This window comes from Nannospalax galili, unplaced genomic scaffold, assembly GCF_000622305.1.
Source record: "Nannospalax galili isolate Female #2095 unplaced genomic scaffold, S.galili_v1.0 scaffold127, whole genome shotgun sequence".
Taxonomy (NCBI): domain Eukaryota; kingdom Metazoa; phylum Chordata; class Mammalia; order Rodentia; family Spalacidae; genus Nannospalax; species Nannospalax galili.
In genome coordinates, this window is record NW_008360326.1 from 14,047,801 (window position 1) to 14,067,512 (window position 19,712).

Genomic DNA, 19,712 nt, shown 5'->3' on the forward strand with positions numbered 1-19,712 from the left:
AGTTTGTATTCATGCTCAGATGCCGAGGAGCTCAGAAGGTGGGCGACTGTGACCGGTGATAGTCATGTGTATAGAGATTAGAAATGTATGTGAAAACGTCTCAATGTCAATAGGCTTGGAATGAATTTTTCTGTATGAAACTGTGTGTTTTTACAATGCAGTGGAGATCTTTTTTAAACGTTGGAACCTCATTTAATTTTATGTCTTATAGAGTTTATAATGAGTAAAAGATTATATAAGGGTAATAATTCATCTGTAAACCTAGAAATGTACAGCCAATTTTGAAAGAGATGTACCCTAGCTCAGAAAAATGTTATTGAATAGGTTAATGCTGTTGTAATGAAATGCTTCTTTTAATTAAAATTAAAAAAAAAAAGAATTAAAAAAAAATCTTACATTGATTTATTTGTTTGTGTTTGTTTATTGTGGGGGGCACATGCACTCTTTAGTGGATGTGTGGAGGTCAAAAGACAACTTTCAGGGTCAGTTCGGTCTTCTACCTTGTGGATCCAGGGGAGCAAGCTTAGGTGGGCAGGCTTGGCAGCAATCCCATTGATCTACCAAGACATCTTGGCCTGGGAGAAGACACCGATATGTGTGTAGCTTACCTTTTTATTACAAAAAATCGCAGACGCCCAAGTGTAAATGGATAGCCTGACAGATAATCACTTTGGCAGTGCTGTTTCAGTGATCAGATCATTTCACTCTCTGATTTTGAAACAGATTTTACACATATTAATTCTTAAATATTTTATGTCTGTAGCAAAAATTCTCTCTCTCCCTCCCTCCCTCCCTCCCTCCCTGGTACATGTGTATGTGAAAGGTGGAGGTCAACATCAAATGTCTTCTGTTGCCCTCAACTTCATTGTTTGAACCTGCAGCTAGGCTGGCCTGTCAGCAGGCTCCAGGGATGCTGCTATCCTTAGCCTCTACATCCCTCCCCCAAGCACATGGGCTACAGACATGTCACTGGACCCAGCTTTTCACATGAGTGCTTGGGATCTGAACGTAGGTTCTCAGGCTTGTTCAGTAATCCCTTCACTGACTGAGCCATCTTCTCGATCCCTAGACTTTTCTTTGTTAAATAATGTAGTAGTGTTACCATTCTAAATAATGGTAATAATTAGTATTCAGATTTTGCTCCAGTTCAAATTTGTGTTTGTATTTATAGTGTGCATCATGTATATGGTTTGTTGGGCTCCAGTTTCCAAAAAGATACATCCTTTGCAGTTGACAAGTATGTTGGTGAGGTCTCTTCATCTATAGGTTGTTCCTCCATCTCTCTCTCTCTTTGTCATGTGTTAGAGAAAGTAGTTATTTGTCTTGTGGAGTCTGTAGTGTTCTGAATTTGCTGAATGCCGTAATGTGGTCCTCTAAGTTCTTTCCTGCATCCTGCTTGTAAGTAGGTAGTTGGATCCAGAGACTCAGGTCAGTTGCAGATTTGTGTGTATGTTGGCAGGAGTGGGGTTGCTAAGTGAGGTGGTTCCTTGTGTTGGGGAGGGGTGGCAGGGGACTTACTACTTAGAACTTAAAAGACACAATTTTAAATTGTTCTCTTTTACTATGTTCATGCATAATGCTTGGGGCCAGTATGCAAAATGATGATAATTCTGAATTTAGCATTGTGGATACTGGAAACGTTATATTGACAATAAATATGGGCTATTTTGGATGCCACTAAAGTGTTGCTGTGTATACCATAGAAAGTATGTCCATCTTATTATTTAAATAATTGAATTCATTAGGAATTGATTTAGTCATTTTTTTAGTTTTGACAATTTGAAACTGCTTCATTTTCACGTGTGTATAAGATGTTGACTGATTTCCATAACTTTAGTAATAGATAAGAAAAACTCAGGGCTGGAGAGATGGCTCTGCAATTAAGAGCACTGGCTGATCTTGCAGAGGACCCTGGTTCAATTCCCAGCACCCACATGGTGGCTAACAACCATCCATACCTCCAGTTCCTGGGGATTTGATGCACTCTTCTGTCCTCCATGGGCATTGCATGACACAGGAGCACTTACATACATGCAGGCAATACACATAAAATAAGCATAATAAAATACTTTTTTAAAAAGGGAAAAACTCTACTGCATTTTTCGAAGACTTGTATTTCATAATTTCAGAAACAGCAGAAGTCTGCTGGCATTTTTAGATCTTGTCTTATTTTAATTCACCTATGAAGTTGTGATAATAGTTACTTTTTTCAGTTTGATGAGCTAGCTTGTTAAGTAATAATGGTGTAAAGTATATCTTATTTATGTATTTCCCAGAATGGATTGTTTAGGATCATTTGAAATCATAGAAAAGCTGCTGTGTAACCACCTATTCCTCTCTCCTTCCCGCCTCCTCCTTTCCTCCTCCCCTCCTCTCCTCTCCATTTTCTTTTCTATGAACTCTCTCGAAAGAGTTTTGGAAAGGAAAGGGGTTGAGGCCAACAGGACAGCACTGGTTTGAGGAAGCTCAGGCTGCCGTCCAGCGTGGTGAAGAGCAGGTATTCGCGGCAGCACAGCGGTAGCCCTGGCACTCAGGGCCTGAGGCAGGACGATTGCCTCTAGCCGTGTTTTTTCTATTAGGTTTTTTTGTTGTTGATGTTATTTTTTGAGACAAGGTCTCACTATATAGCCCTGACTGGCCTGAAACTTGCTACGTAGACCAGGCTGGCCTGAAACTTGCTATGCAGACCAGAGATCTCCTGCCTCTGCTTCCTCAGTGCTGGAATTAAAGGCCTGTACCACCGTCTGGCTCATCTTTTTTTTTTTTTTTTTTTTTTTTCTTTTTCTTTTGAGACAGGGCTTTCCTGTAGCCCCAGCTGGTCTGGAACTCACTATGGAGACCAGGCTGGCTTCGATCTCACAGAAATCTCCTGCCTCTGCCTCTTGAGTGCTGGGATTAAAGGTGCGTGCTACCACGTCCTGCTTTTATCTTTCTATTAAGTATTAAGAGAACTTATTTTACATATTAATGAAGGTATTTTCTAAGGACATGCTTCAGCAAGAAATTATGGTGCAAGTTTTGAATGTTTGATGTATGAACTTGCTTTTTTTTTTTTTTTTTTTGGTCTTTTTGAGACAGGGTCTCCCTGTAGCCCCAGCGGCCCTGGAACTCACTATGTGGACCAGGCTGGACTTGAACTCACAGAGATCTACCTGCCTCTGCCTCCCTAGAGCCCGGCATGAGTTTCCTTTTTAAGGGACTCTGACATGATGGATAACTCCTTTTCAGGAGAGACACTGAAGAGGGTGAGGAATCTGAAGGCTTCAGTTGTTGAGATACATGACAGGTTTGCTTGCTGGCATTAGCTTACCAAAGTATCCCAAATTGGAACAGCCTATTTCCCCTTCCCCTTTAGGTAACCTAGAATCCAAGGTCCCCCTTTGACCAGGCAGGTATCTTGTTCTCTGTTCTCACCTCATGCATTAGAATGCGGGTGAGAACAAGTTGCCAGGGCAGTCAGCCAGCATGCAGTGGAGCACATGGGATTCATGAATGTGTTCTAGTTTAGTCTTCATTTTCAAGCATAACAAATTCTTGTAAATTTGTTTTCATGTTTACTTTAGGTTTCTGCTGTACTTGCAGTTCATGTTGGTCTTTTCTTTGTCACATTTTTATTCAGAAAATCTTGAGGTGTCATTGCAAGCCCAAAGGCTAATTTATACGATAATTATACTTTTAATATTCTTTTAAAATGCTTTTTGAAAAACAATAGACATTATGTAGACCGTGAAAGGAGAAATAGAAGAAAGAAACTTGTTTTTACCAGATTGATAAATGGTTGTAGACTTTAACTTGGCTTTCTCCCCCGTGTATAATGGAAATGGTAGGGAAGGTGAGTGTCAGGATAACTGTGTGGATGGATAGATGGGATTAAGTTCCCTGAGAATAGCCCTCTTCTGGCCTGAAGTTCCTACTTAGTTATAGATACCTATCGAAATTGATTATTTTGTTTTGCTTCATTTAGCTTTTGGTTTGATCCAACCAGAGTAGCATGCCTATGCCTGTGTAAGAAGGTGCTGTTTCTTTCTCGTATAGTTGATGCTCTCTTGACATTTCTGCCTTGAGGTAATTTTGGATGTATGCTTATATTATGGCTAACTGAAATGTCTTTTGAGCCTCTGTAGGTACTGTATATCTTTATTTTTCCATATGTAGTTGAAATAGAGTGTACAAAAGGCTGGTTGTATACTGGGTAGGTAGGGTCATTGTTGTGTTTAGAAGATGTCACGTTACATAGATGCATCCATGAGATTAGGAACATAGATCACTTACAAAATGTAATAAATATTTTGTGTGCTAATAAATGCGTCTTAAAACCTGTGAACAGTAAGCTATAGTTAGTTGATATTTGCCACACTTTATACTGTGGATCTCAAACTCAACTGCCTTGTAACTTTGGCACATAGATAAGTGATAAAATGCCCGTGGGACTCTGCCCTTTCCAAAGGCCATGCTCTTATTTATTGCTGCGTGAAGATGTGGGCTTGAGGATTTTCTCTAAGGAGATAAAGAAATCTCATGTTTAATGTGAAATGCTGCCCTTTTTTAAATGTTGAAAATTGATGAGAAATGTTAATACTTAATAGGTGAAACAAAGTATATTGTTAAATGAATTTGGTGTAACCTTCCAGTTTGCAACCTGTGATCTCTCATCTTCCTTTCCCCTGAGCATCTGTTTCTAATTGAAAAGGAAGGACCACTCTCAGCCACATAGGCTTATTTAGGAGTCTTAAATTCAGGACTAAGTTGATTCCTTGGTACTTCTTGAAATAAGATGATTTAAGAGACATTTTTACTTTTTTTTTTTCCTCATAATTTGTTTAGTTTAGATTTCTTTGTGAGGTTTGCTTAAAGGTTCAGATAGTGGTTTCCTGTGTGTGCATGTCCTTCCATGTCTTTGTTTAGGTGCTGTCCACCATCCCCCATCCACCCATCCATCTATCCATCCATACATCCATACATCCATCCACCATCCATCCACCATCCATCCATCACCATCCATCATCCATCCATCCACCCACCCATCATCCAACCATCCACCATCCACCCACTCATCCATACATCCATCCACCATCCATCTATCCATCCATCCATCCATCCATCCATTCATCCGTCCATCCACCATCCATCCATCCACCATCTATCCATCCATCTACCATCCATCTCCATCCATCCATCATCCATCCACCATCCATCCACCATCTACCCACCCATCATCCAACCATCCACCATCCGCCCACCCATCCATACATCCATCCACCACCCATCATCCATCTATCCATCCATCCATCCGTTCATTCATCTGTCCATCCACCATCCATCCATTCATCCATCCATCTAACCATCCATCCAACCATCCATCCATCCATCCATCCATCCATCCATCCACCATCCATCCATCCACCATCCATCATCCATCCATCTGTCCATCCACCATCCATCCATCCACCATCCATCATCCATCCATTCATCCATCCATCCATCCATTCCAACCAACCATCCATCCATCCATCCATCCACCATCCATCCATCCGCTGTCCATCATCTGTCCATCTGTCCATCCACCATCCATCCATCTGCCATCCATCCATCCATCTATCCATCTACCATCCATCTACCATCCATCTGCCATCTATCTGCCATCTGCCATCCATCCACCATCCATCCATCATCCATCCATCTATCCATCCATCCATCCACCATCCGTCCACCATCCATCCACCATCCATCCACCATCCATCCACCATCCATCCATCATCCATCCATCCATCCATCCACCATCCGTCATCCATCCATCCATCCATCCACCCATCCATCCAGAGAGTCTGACTTGGAACTCACTAAGTAGGCTAGGCTGGTCCACCAGCAAGTCCCAGAAATCTGCCTGTCTCCAACTGAACAGTGCTCAGGTTATAAGCATGCACCACCACGTCTGGCTTTAATGTGGATCCTGGGGATTCAACTCAAATTCTTATGCTTGCAAAGCAAGCACTTTATAGACTATGCCTATCTCTCTTCATTCCCACATAGTAATTTTTATATCATTGAATTTATTAGTGTTTAATTTTCAAAGTAGTTCAAAATTAGATTCCTAAGCATTTTTCATCAGTTGTTGAAGTCAGTAAATAGATTCAGTACCTAGAAATAAAAACAGAAGCTTGTCTTGCCATATTGAATGAGTATTTAATTGATATGTTTGGGGTTCTGATTGGAAAACACTGGGAAAATATTTAAATGTAATTTTTAAAATGACCTTGACTAATAAAAGTGGAATGCCTTTTGCTAATTTGTTCTCAAATGTACAACCAGGTTGTTCAAAAGCAGAACAGCTTATCTTTGTACAACCCGCTCTTATGTTTGAGAGCTTCCTGCACCACGATTTGTGTGTTCAGTTTGCAGTTAATTTCATATTTTTACTTAGAACTTAATTTGTCTTCTGTAGTGGAATTTTTTTTCTCCTCAGCATTTCAAAGCTTTAATGAACTCTCTGAAGTTGTAGGATCATAGTTATGGGTTGCCAATAGAAGCTGGTGAATCCTCCCATTTGGTGGTGAAGAAACAGGAAAGCCAGAACAGTCATACAGTTACTGTTAGGATCGAGTATTCTGATTCTTAGCAAATTCCCTTTTTACCAAACTGTGCTTAGTGTATTCTCAGCAATACTAAGGGGTAGCTATACTCAGACTTGTGTTGTAATTATTATTTAATGTTGTGTGGATATTTCTTCTGAGTTTTTTTTTTTTTTTTTTTTTTTTTAATTTAACAAAATTAGAGGGAAGGCTCAGTGATTAAGAGCACTGGCTACTCTTGCAGAGGACCCAGGTTCAGTTCCCAGCACTCACATGGTGGCTAACAACCATCAGTAACTCCAGTTCCAAGGGATCCAATGCCCTCTTCAGACCTCTGTAGTCATTGCATGATGGATGCACTTACACACATGCAGGCAAAACACTCATACACATAAAATAAAAATAAATTTAGGGGACTGGAGAGATGGTTCAGTGGTTAAGAGCACTGGTGGTTCTTGTAGAAGACCTGGATTCATATCCCAGCACCCACATGGTGGTTAACAGCCATCCGTAACTCCAGTTCCAGGGGATCTGATGACCTCTTCTGTCCTCTGAGGGCATTGCATGACACACGTTCACTCACACATGCAGGCAATACACTCGTACACGTAAAAATAAAAATAAATAAATTTTAAAAATTTAAAAAAAGAAATTAAGTTTTTAATTTATCATTTACCTTTAGCTAAATTTCTAATGATTTTATTTTTAGAAAATAAAGTTTTTCCCTATAAAGAAATTAGATTTTTGTTGCAGCAAAAGATTGTAAGGTATATAGAAGATACTGTACAGAAGATGTATGGTAGTTCTGTTAATAAGCAATAAGCAGTTTCATAATTTAGACAGTTTTGTGTAGTGTCTGAGAAAGAGAAAATGTGTTTTTAAAAGGAAACATCGTCTGAGTAGACTTCTGAAAGAATATGTTTTCAGTGTTTTGATGATTATGTTATTATACACCCCCCCCCACTATTACGTGCCCATGGTGTGAAATATTTATAGACCTTAGATGAACTGAAAAACTAGGTGTGGTGTTCCATTCTGTGATCCCAGCACTTGGGAGACTGGATGGTCATGAAGATCAAGACAGCTCAAGCTACATAGGGAGACCCTATTTCTAAAGATTAAAAACAAGTAAAAAAGGAAAACCCAGAGTATATTTTATTACTGTGATTAAACCACCTTGGTATCATTTAGACATTTAGGTTTCTGTTCAGATTCATTTTGAAGTGGATATCTGGGCAAGAGATGGTTTAGTAGTTAAGAGCACATGTTGTTCTTGCACAGGACTGGACTTTGGCCCCTAGCACCCATGTTGGGCAGTTCACAACCACTTGTAACTTTACGGGGTCTGATGCCTCTTACCTCCGCAAGCACCTTTATTCACATGCAGGTACCTACACACAGACCCATATATAAATACATAATTAAATTTTTATTTTAAACAATGGGTTTCTGAGCTGGGGAGATGGTTCACTGGGCAAAGTGCTTGCTGTGTAACCATATAGACTTGAATTCGGATTTTTGACACCCATGTCAAATCTGGGCAAAGAGTTGTGCGCCTGTAATCCTAATCCTGGGGGGCAAAAATCCCTGTGGCTCACTGTTAGCTAGTGTAGTGGAAACAGAGAGTTTCAGCCTCAGTGAGGGACCCTGTCTCCAAAAGGTAAGGTGGAGAGCAATAGGGGAAGAAAGCCAAAGTCAGCCGCTGGCCTACATGCATACATACACCTGTGTACGTGTACACACACACACACACACACACACACACACACAAACACACACAGAGACTTAAGTGGATTTCCTAGAATGTACTAACTTTTGTCTGCCTTGCTGTAACGAATGTATTGAGTGCTCTGATTTAACTTTTGTTAGTAGAGTCACTTAAAAAAAAAAAACAAAAAACTGATCTTTTTTAAAAAAAAAAAAAAAACCTCATCTTAAAAATAGTATTATACTGTGGCTGTTCAAAGGGTATTGTGAATAGAATCGACTTACCACTTTACAAAGAGGGTTTTTTTTTTTTTTTTTGTAATTTCTGGTTACTGTTGAGGAAGTACTATTAAATGGGTTAAATACTGGTAGCATTTAAAAATCTGATTTTTAAATGAATTCTCTTTAAAGTGAAATTATATTTCATTGGCATTTTTTGTAAGATTCTTTAATTCATTTGTCATGTCTTTTTATGTATGGTTTTCATATTCATTAACATATGTGTCCTTGCCATTTACAGCTCAGAATTCTGCAAATGCAGATTTTGCAAACTTTGATGCGTTTGGACAGTCTAGTGGTTCGAGTAATTTTGGAGGTTTCCCCACAGCAAGTCAGTCTCCTTTTCAGCCCCAAACTACAGGTAGAGCCTCTCCAGCATTGTGTTTAATGTCTACTTGAAAAAACAAAACTAAGTGTGGTTTTTGAAAAATTAAATTCTGTAATTACCTCATTTTAAAACAGTTCTACTCCACAATGCTCTGGGGAAACCTGAAACCTTTATGTTGTGATGCCTTCATTTGCTTTCTGAACTCTTGGGTAGTCTGTCTGATCTCAGCCCCCATTCTCCTCTTCCTGCACATGAATCTTCCTTCAGTTCCCCTCACACTGAGGTATGAAAGTGCTCAGAGCTGTTGAGGTTCATGGAGTACTGTGTCAGAACAAAGGAAGCCAGTTGATTGCTTTCACAGAAATAAAGATGGAAGTAATTTTAAATGCAGCAAGCCTAAAAAAATTGAAACATTATTTAGTCAAGAGTAAATATTAATGACCACTTTAATGAAATCCGGAAATAGTTTTCTGTGCAGGAATTGGTCCTCAGGCATTGACAGCTCTGCCATGAGCTATACTGTTTGCAGAAATCCACTGCGCCCTTGTTTAGGTCTTTTGCTGATTGTTTCTCTTTCAGCTTTTAACTCTGTCTGTATTGTCTTACAAACTTTGCTTTCAGTTTTCTTTTCCTCCCTTTCCTCTTCATCATTTACATAATTTCTGCCTGTTCAGCATTTAGAGTGCTTTCCTCTAGCTGCAGCTTTGGTGAATTTACTTCAGCCCTTCCTCTCCAGGCTGCCCACAGTAATTCTGTTGTCCATCAGGCTGCTTTATTCATTTATGTGTTTGTGTTATATTTCATGTTCTTTTCAAGTGTAGATCATTAGTCATTTTTAATGATAACCTTCATAAATTTACACTTTCCCTTCTCTAGTACTAAACTCAGAGTTCAAAACAGAATAGTTTTTAGTAAAAATTAGTTTAATAATTTGAAATAAAATATTTCATAAATTTATAAATTTAGTATTTACTTTGGCAGCTACTTGTAGTCAGTCATGTCTTTTACAATTAGTTTAACTGATTAAAAAAATTTTTTTTAAATGTTTTGTTTTTTTTTTTGGTTTGAGACAGGGTCTCCCTGTAGCCCCAGCAGGCCTGGAACTAGCTATATAGGCAAGGCTGGCCTTGATCTCAAAGAGATTGGCCTGCCTCTGCCGCCCAAGTGCTGGGATTAAAGGCGTTTGCCACCATGCTCAGCTTAAAAATTAGGTTTTAAAATGGAGTCTTACTGTGTTGCCCAGGCTGACCTTGAGCTGGAGGCCCTTCTAGCCCAGCCTTCTGAATTGATGGGGCTGTATACTTGTGTCACCATGTCTGCTTTTCTTAGTTTTAATTAAAGCTACCAGAGTTTAATTCTTGAAAAAAGATTTATCAGTATGTATTTGTTTTAGAATGTCAAAGAATAATTGATGAAAGCAGGTCTTTTGCATAGGTTTTCATCCATTCTGTTTTAAGAATTACCTGTATACTTTGCTATTACCTGTATCTGTATGATGTTATTTTGGCAGGTTAGGAAAAAAAGAGCTAATATCTCAGTGTAGAATCAGAAGTATAGAATGAAATGCACTGGCTTTAGTCTTTCTTATCTCTGGGAAGGTCTCTCAAATGGAGGGCATGTTTTATATTCTTAGTCAATATGTCATATTGACTGTTGAGTAAATTATGCTTTACGAAGCCAAAATTTTCCTATTATGTGCTATAATAGTTCTACTTTGGAATACATGTAGTATGATTTATTTTACTGTGACTGTCACAATGTTGAGCACACATTAAATTGCTATGTAGAATTGAGTAGTGGTCTTCAAGGGAAAAAGTCAAAAACTCAAGGTCATCTTTGATAGAATTCTTGATCCTCTCTCTCTGTCTCTGTCTCTGTCTGTCTGTCTGTCTCTCTTTCTCTCTGCAGATTCTCACTGTGTATAGTCTCAGTTGACCAGAAACTCTGTGTAGAATGGACTGGCCTTGAACTCACCCTGCCTCCCGAGTGCTGGGAGTGTGGGCCACCACACCCAGACAATCATAATTTTAAATAATTTTAAACTTATTCATAGTCTGTTGGAGAACTAGTAAATGCTCCTACTGTATAGCTGGCAGTTTGAACCAGATATCATGAACTCATTTTACCCATGAGTTGGGTTGTTCACTCTAGGGTAGATGCCATCAGTGTTGTCAGGGCCTTGGAAAATTTAGTTTTATAACTTATAAAAGTTAGGTGTAGATGGTTGTCATTTACTAGTCACTGATTTTTCAGAATATATCATTAGAAGATCATATATAAGAATGTCCTATAATGCTTATAGAACACATACCTTAGGAAGAAATAATCAAATAATCTACCAGAAAGTATTGGGTAATGTCTAGAAATTTCATGTGTCCTGTTTATTCTGTTACAGGTGGAGGTGCTGGATCAGTAAATGCTAATTTTGCTCATTTTGATAACTTCCCTAAATCCTCCAGTGCTGATTTTGGAACCTTCAATACTTCCCAGAGTCATCAGACAGCATCAACTGTTAGTAAAGTTTCAACAAACAAAGCTGGTTTACAGACAGCAGACAAATACGCGGCACTTGCTAATTTAGACAATATCTTCAGTGCTGGGCAAGGTATCAACATGTAAACAAAGCAGATACTGATGGGTCTAAGCTAAATATAGTAAAACCCGAGGAGACTGCACTTTTCTCAGCTGTAGAGAGTTTGTGTACAGTGTGTTCATTTGGCACTTTGCACCTGAAATAGCAAAGATAAAACTGAAGACGTGCAAATTAGTGTATAAACAAGAATTTTCAAAAGAAAGTCATTGATAATAATTGTATTTTGTCTTTAAAAGCATGCTTTACTGTTCTGTGGCTGCAAAAGGCAATACATTTCATTAACACAGCTGACTAAAGTGTTACTTTGTGGTTTCAATTACCAGGTTTATTTTGAACTATTTTCATTAATATTTTTGGCCTTTTTCTTTTTTTTTTCCTACTTTTATTGAATTTTTGCAAATTTCATACAGTATATTTTGATCATACTTAGACCTCTTCCCCTATATCCCTGTCCCCACAGCCCTCTGACTGGATTTCATGGATTCTGTCATGCATGTTAAGGCTTATCAAATCACGTTTGTATCCCCAAATGTCCCTCAGTGTGAGTCCATCCACTGGAGCCTTGTCAGCCTACTTAGCATCTCTCTGAAGAAAATGAGCTCTCTCTATACAAGTAGTCATTGGCTATTTTGGCATTTTTGATCCATTATTTTCTAATATGTGGCTTTCTTACTAGATTAAGAGTGCAGAATGCTATCCATTTAACTTTCTAGATCCAAGTCAGTTTTTTTTTTTGTCTGTGTTTCATGGCAAATAGGATTGATAAATTGACAGTATGACATTAAGTCTGGTATAACTTTTTTGTTTTTCTCCTCCCAGGAGGTGATCAAGGGAGTGGTTTTGGGGCCACAGGTAAAGCTCCTGTCGGTTCTGTGGTTTCAGTTCCCAGTCACTCGAGTGCATCTTCAGACAAGTATGCAGCCCTGGCAGAGCTGGACAGCGTTTTCAGTTCTGCAGCGACCTCCAGCAACGCATACACCTCCACAAGCAATGCTAGCAGGTACTGGGCCGTAGAATTCCTGCCCTCTGCTGACCTTTTAATTGTTTCCAAGTTTGAAATGTAGAAAGTGACTCTTTAGGGGATATAATTTAAAAATAATTGAGTAGTTTTTAAATCTTAAGAAATTGAGTTTAACTTGCTATTTAAAATATAATTTGTGGCCTGGAGTGATGGCTTAGCGGTTGGAAGCACTGGCTGCTCTTGCAGAGGACCCTTGACAATTCCCAGCACCCACATGGTGGCTAACAACCATCCATCCGTAACTCCAGTTCTAGGGGATTTGTTACTCTCTTCTGACCTTCCTGGGCATTGCACAACATGGGTGCACTTACATACATGTGGGCAGTACACTCATACACTTGAGTAAAATATTGGAAATAAAATATAATTCGTGAGTTCATTTGCCATAGTTCTTTTATCAGATCTTAGAAGTTTTATTCCTTGCCGTCCTTGAATGCCAAAATGTACTTGAAGGAGTATTTTTTTTTTTTTTTAATGGATGGTTACATACAGATTGTACTCAACAGATAATCCGTTTAACAGCCAAATCACATACTCAGGGCACAGTTTTTAATCATGAAGACTAAACAAGAAAAGGAGACCATGTTTTTAGTCTTAGTTTTTAGGTCTGTTTGTACCAAAATTTAGTATCATCACTTTTCTATCTCTTCATTGTCATTCAGTATGCACTGCTGTGTTTAGACAGATCTGATAGAAAGGAGTTCTCAAAAATAGGTGGTCCAAACATTAGCCTTGTTTTCTAAGATAAGGTCCTGTATCCAGGTCAGCCTTGGGCTAATCCTGTGCCTCTCTTCTGAGTGCTGGTCTTACAGGCATGTGCTGTCATACTCCAAAGAGCATTGGACTTTTAATACCTCTTCATTTAAGATTTGTGGGGACAGAACCAAAAGAATGTGCACTGTTTTAGTCATCTCTTGTTTTCATTACTGAGAATTGTATCTGCTTTATTTTTATTAATAATAATAATTATTGTATAGTTTATTTCCCTCTGGCACTGTCCTAGAGAGAAATAGTAATATTACCTACTTGAACTCCTTGGTGATAAATTTTCTGTATGCCACACAGGACAGATTGAATCCAAAGAATAAAATTTAGATTTTTTTGTTTGTTTGTTTCATTACTGTTGTCTCCATTAGAGTTTTAATAATGAATAGTAACAAGGTGTCCATAAGCCTGGAGATGTGTTCCTAGAACTTTGGTTTATTGATGTTACGTTATGACATATCAGTGGTTTGCAAGTATAATCTATAGAATGTTTGAGGTACCTTAGGTCTTTTTAGGGGTTCTGTGAGGTCAGAACCCTTTTCATAATAATTTCAAAATGTTACTTGATTTTTCACTAATTAATACTTGTGTTGGTGGTATGACAAGGAAAAAAATAAACATTAAAAAAAAGGCAGAAAAATCATGCTGGTACTAGCAGATGTTAAGCTAATGTCATCAGCCTCTATTTGTGGTCATCCAGTAGTCATTATATTTCTCCATCACACACTTCTATTTCTGATTTTTTTTTTTTTAAAAAACAGGGTCTCATGTTGCCTGGCCTGGCCTTGAATTTCTGATTCTTGCCTTAGCCTCTTAAGTTGCAGTGCCACCATTCCCAGCTTTGCCTTACAAATACTGTTGATTAGTTTTTCTTAGGAATATTTTTGGTGAAGCTGCAACATATTTTAACTTTATTATATCTTTACCTTTAGATATATCTTTTTAATTTTTTGTTCTTTTTCTCTTTTGAGATTGGGGGGGGGGGGGGGTCTCCCTGTAGTCACAGCTGGCCTTAATCTCACAGAAATCTGCCTGTCTCTGCCTCTAGGATTCTGAGATTAAAGGCATGTGCTATCATACCCAGCTTTATCTCATAAATTTTTTTTTGTTTAAGACATGCATCAAGTAGTTTTTGTGCATTATAAAGCATTCAGTTCTCTTGAGAGATTACCTGTGCAGTTGTTTTGACTTTTGGGATGAACTAGTCTCTTATTTTATGGCTGTTTGAATTTGAGTATCTTTCAGGTATCTTCACAGAAAGATACTAAGATAATGACTTTAAAGAATACTCCTTAGGCTAGGGATGTAGCTCAGTTGGTAGAGTACTTACCCAGCATGCACGAAGCCCTGCATTCAGTCCCAAAGTTCACATAAATGGGACATGGTGGTGTTCACCTTTGCTACCAGCACTCTGGAGGCAGAGGCAGAAGGATCAGACGTTCAGTGTCAGCCTAACAAAACAAATTCTAGGCCAGTAAAATAAAAAAAATATGCCAGGCATGGTGGCGCACGCCTTTAATCCCAGTACTTGGGAGGCAGAGGCAGGCAGATGTCTGGGAGGTCAAGGCCAGCCTGGTCCACATAGTGAGTTCCAGCACAGCTGGGGCTACAAGGAGACCCTGTCTCAAAAAGACCGGAAAAAAAAAAAAAAATTTACATGAAATTGATGACTTCAAGCAAATACTAGAATTGTGGGAAAAGTAGACATTCTACCATGAACTTGACAGCTTCCCAGTACTCTGATAAGATGGCTTGGGATATTAATAAAAGGGATCTTTGAATGTTGCATGCAAAAATGTGTCAGTATGTAGAAGATTGTCACAATTCATTGAACAAGTATTTTCTTCTAAATTTCGTTAAATAACCAACACATGATAGCAAATTGGTAAGAGAATCATTTAAAGTGTAAGAGCTAGTAAATTTAGTGGCGTGAAAAAAGTTCATTGATGGGGTCTCTCAGAGTCCACATTTCAGTGAATTTTTAGGAGCCATTTGTTTTGGTGTGATATTAAAGTATGTACAGTTTTCTGATAAGACTATTAAAATACTCTTGTTTTTGCTCACGTGTGTAGGGCCACAAGTTTATCATATACTTCAAACAAATGGTAATATATTGACTTCTGTAAGATAGCCATTACATGGATTTATAAACATATAAAACAGTTTGGTTCTTTTTGCTTTGAAAATAGTTTTTAAAAATTATATTTATGCTATTGTGCAATGGATTTATTACCTTTAAATCAAGGAAGGTTTTTCTGGTTTTGGATCAAATCCAATCTAAGGTATATATTTTTAAATTCTCAATTTTGACAACTGTAGGATACAGATTGACAAATGTGGTATACATATCTGTACCTGTCTGTCACTGGAGTCTCAATAATGTTTCAGAATATGAACAAACACATCTTGAGATTTACAGTTTGAGAACTGTAGCGATAAATGGAGTGGTTGGCTTTATCTGTTTCATATTTTGTTGCTTATGTGTTGCTGTTACATATTTTGTTGACCTTATTTATTTATTGAATGTTGACTGGATTTTTTTCAGCAGTGTCTTTGGAACAGTGCCTGTGGGTGCATCTGCACAGACACAACCTTCTTCAAGTGTGCCTGCTCCATTTGGGGGTATGTACTTCTGATGTATTTATATGTATACATACACACATATGTATATAATGTAGTGTTTTCCTAGGGATACTGGAAGGCAGAGCAGTGTTCTGTTATCAAGAGGTTCGCATTTCTGTCTTCATAAATGTAGTGAACAAATATCTTAAATCTTGAATACAAAATGTGTTGGGATTTCACAGTAAATTTTATACTTTTTTCAAGCTACACCTTCTACAAATCCATTCGTTGCTGCTGGTGGTCCTTCTGTGGCATCTTCTACAAATCCATTTCAGACCAATGCCAGAGGAGCAGCAGGTAAGATAAAAGACAGACTAAGGAACCATAGCTTTGGGAGGAAAGGAATTTATTATTGTAAAGCACACCAAAAGAGTGAGGCCTTTTCTTACTGAATGGTGGTGGTGCCTGAGAAATGGGTAGATGAGTTGTCCAGAAACACAGATGCCAGCTGGGCGTGGAGGAGTTAGCTGATCATCCCAGTGCTTGGGAGGTTGAGGCAGGAGAATAATGAGTTTGAAACTAACTGGGGCCATAGGGAGGCCTTGCCTCACAAAAAGACAGGCCATTGGAAGTTCATAAAATGTTGAAATTTGCCAGACATGGTGGCGCACGCCTTTAATCTCAGCACTTGGGAGCCAGAGACAGGTGGATCTCTGTGAAATTAAGGCCAGCCTGGTCTACATAATGAGTTCCAGGCCAACTGGGACTAGAAGGAGACCCTGTCTCAAAACACACAAAAAATTTCAAATTTGACAGCCACAAAGGTCCTAAGGAATTATATTGTCTGCCCTCGTGGTCAGACTTTGATTTTGTTTTTCAGATAGGGAAGCTCATATGTGGGCAGGAACTCAGTTAAGAAAACTAGTTTGACTTATTTGTGGTCTGGTACCAAAATGGCAGTCAGTCATTCAGTCCTAATAAAACATCTCCTGGGGCTGAAGAGATGGCTCAGTGATTAGGGACACAGGCTGCTCTTGCAGAGGACCTGCCCGGTTCCTAGCACCCACATGGTGGTTAATAATTGTCTGCAACTCCAGTCCCAGGGGATCTGACACCCTCTTCTGGATTCCACAGGCATTGCACAACATGGATGTACATAAATACATGCAGGCAAGATACTCATACACATAAAAGTAAATAAATAATTAAAATTAAAAGCATAAGAAGTACCACCCCTGTGAGATAGCCTGTTACATCAATTCTAATTAAATTTCTCTAGTGCGTCTTTTTCAAGGAGTTTTCATTTTTTATTTTTTATGAGGTGTCCTGCATGCTAAGCAAGCACTTTGCCAACTAAGCCGTCTTCTGTAGCCCTCCCCAGTTGTAGGAACCTGATTCATTTGGGATTTAGTACTTGAGGATTTTCTCTTCGACACTTGCTTGTGAACTCTCTAGCCGCATGGTTTGCGTCTCTTCGTCCCTGAGCCAGCCCTGTCTTCCTCATTGTACTTATGGTTGTCTCACTGCCCCGAGCTCTCCTATCATCATGTTGGCGAGTGTGGGGTGTGTCTAGGTCTTCCTTAATCTGGTTTGTGAGCTTTGTTTGTGTATTGATTTATTTTTTAGTTCAGTTTTATTTTATGTGTATGAGTGCTATGCTTGTGTGTGTGTAGGTACACTCATGTTATGCAGTGCCCAGGAAAATCAGAAGAGGGTGTTAGATTCCCTGGAACTGGAGTTATGGACGGTTGTTAGCTGCCATGTGGGTGCTGGAATTCCAACCTGGGTCTTTTGTGAGAGCGCTCAGTGCTCTTAAGCACTAGGCCATCTCTCCAGCCCCAACCTTTGTTTTTGTGTGTGTAGCTGTGGTGGTTTGAATGAAAATGTCCCCCATAGGCTCCAAGTATTTGGACATTTTGTCCCCAGATGATGGTTCTGTTTTGGGAGGTCTTAGAAGGTGTGGCTATCCTGGAGGAAGCACGTCACTGGGGTGGGCTTAGAGAGTTCTTAAGCCTTGCCGAATCCCTAGTCACTCTCTTGCTCCCTGTGCCTGCTGGAAGATGTAGAGCCTAGCTTCCACTTCTGCTCCAGCCACTTCAGCCACCATGCCTCCCCACCAAGATGGACTGTAATTCCCCTGGAACTGTAAGCTCAGATAAACTCTCCCTTCATAGACTGCTTTGATGATTGTTCCTATCACAGCAACAGAAAAGTGACTAATGCAGTGGCTCAGTGATCTTAGAACTGCAGCTTTAGCTCCAGCTACGGACAATGTTGATATGAAACTCGGAGAGTGTATAATAGTAACGTGAATGTTTTATCACTGGCAAGACCAACATTGGTGACCGTGGAGCATGCATGGTCGTGCAAGCCTGTGTGCCTAACTCTGAAAGGCTGAGGCAGAAGAGTCATGACTTGGAGGCTAGTCTGGGCAACAATAGGGAAAACCTTTCTAAAGAAACAAAAGTTAAGAATTGTGGTACCAGGAATTTTAATAACTATTATTTCTATTTTACATAAATGCCTTTATTCATAATTTATTGGCATCTAACATAATAACTATTTAATAAATATTTGAACTTCATATCAGATATAATTATTGTTTTTAATGATTTGTTTGGGGGCTTTGAGGTGACTCAGTGGGTAAAAATGCTTGCTGTCAAGCCCTGATTACCTGAGTTTGATCACCCCATCCTTCATGGTAGGAGAAAACTGACTCCTTGAAGTTGTCCTCTGGCCTCCTTGACACATGCATGTATGTTCATGTACCACACACACACACACACACACACACACACACGAAACTAATATTTTTAAATGTACAGAAAGTTTAGTTCAGCAATTCTGAACAGTACTAGTTTTAATTTCGAACTTTCTTTGGTCAGTCACTGTTACTGAGGTACACCTAATGACTGCCTTAGGTTTTTGATTTTAAAATAGATGAGGTATATGTAAATTTCAGCTTCTTAGCTTACTGTTTTGACTTAGTAGGATGAATTTGTAAAAAGATTCTAACAGGCTTTTGTACATTGCCTCATTGAATCTTTGCACCTGTCATCAAATAAATGTCTGAACTGAATCTCGGAAGAAGTTGGTATATTTTGTGTGCAGTCAGCCAAACTCGCGTTTGAATTTAGAAATTCTGAGAACATTTTGTATTTCATTATTGTAATGTATGGGATAAAGATGTTGCCAGGTGAGTAGCCCACACCTTTAATCCTAACACTCGAGAGGCAAAGACAGGCAGATCTCTAAGATCGAGGCCAGTTTGAAGTTCTCAAAAAGGCAAAAAAAGATGTGAATGGAGACGCACTGATATTTGCTGTGTTTTACTTCTCTACAAGGTGTTGTTGGGTTCATAGATGACATAGCCCTATTTAATAACTGAAGAACAGAAACCCTAACCTTACCTTGTCTGGGATTGTGCTACCTGCCTCCGAGCCTTGATGCTGTGCTTGTTGATGCAGAGTGAGCCATATTCTCTCTTTGGCAAGGTTGTTTGAATTCAAATGCTGCAAGTCACCCTGTGTTTGCTTTTTGCTGTGTACTTGATCAATCATACTTAGTATTTTCTTTTCACCTAGGCCTCTGAGGTGGTTCTGTTATCACAGTTAGTGGGTCTTCCTTCCTTCCTCCTTCCTCCTTCCTTCCTCCTCCTTCCTTCCTTCCTCCTTCCTCCTTCCTTCCTCCTCCTTCCTTCCTTCCTTCCTTCCTTCCTTCCTTCCTTCCTTCCTCCTTCCTTCCTTCCTTCCTTCTTCCTCCTTCCTTCCTTCTTCTTTCTCCCTCCCTCCTTCCTCCTTCCTTCTTTCCTCCCTCCCCCCCTCCCTCCCTCCCTCCCTTCCTCCCCTCCCTCCTCTCCTTTCTTCCTTCTTTCCTCCATTTCTTCCT

At 39.3% G+C, this 19,712-nt stretch overlaps 1 protein-coding gene across 7 annotated transcripts in view; it reads left to right on the forward strand.

Annotated features, from left to right (window-relative positions):
• Agfg1 (ArfGAP with FG repeats 1) overlaps positions 1–19,712 on the forward strand; it is a 72,118-nt gene that overhangs the window by 45,565 nt on the left and 6,841 nt on the right. For 4 of the 7 annotated variants that reach the window (XM_008825851.3, XM_008825854.3, XM_008825855.3 and 1 more), the window contains exons 6-10: positions 8,797–8,916; positions 11,279–11,488; positions 12,296–12,476; positions 15,808–15,884; positions 16,089–16,181. In XM_008825851.3, the coding sequence (XP_008824073.1) occupies positions 8,797–8,916; positions 11,279–11,488; positions 12,296–12,476; positions 15,808–15,884; positions 16,089–16,181 (681 nt within the window). The remainder of the gene's footprint in view (positions 1–8,796; positions 8,917–11,278; positions 11,489–12,295; positions 12,477–15,807; positions 15,885–16,088; positions 16,182–19,712) is intronic. The other 3 variants (XM_008825856.3, XM_008825857.3, XM_008825852.3) reach the window with 2 other exon arrangements.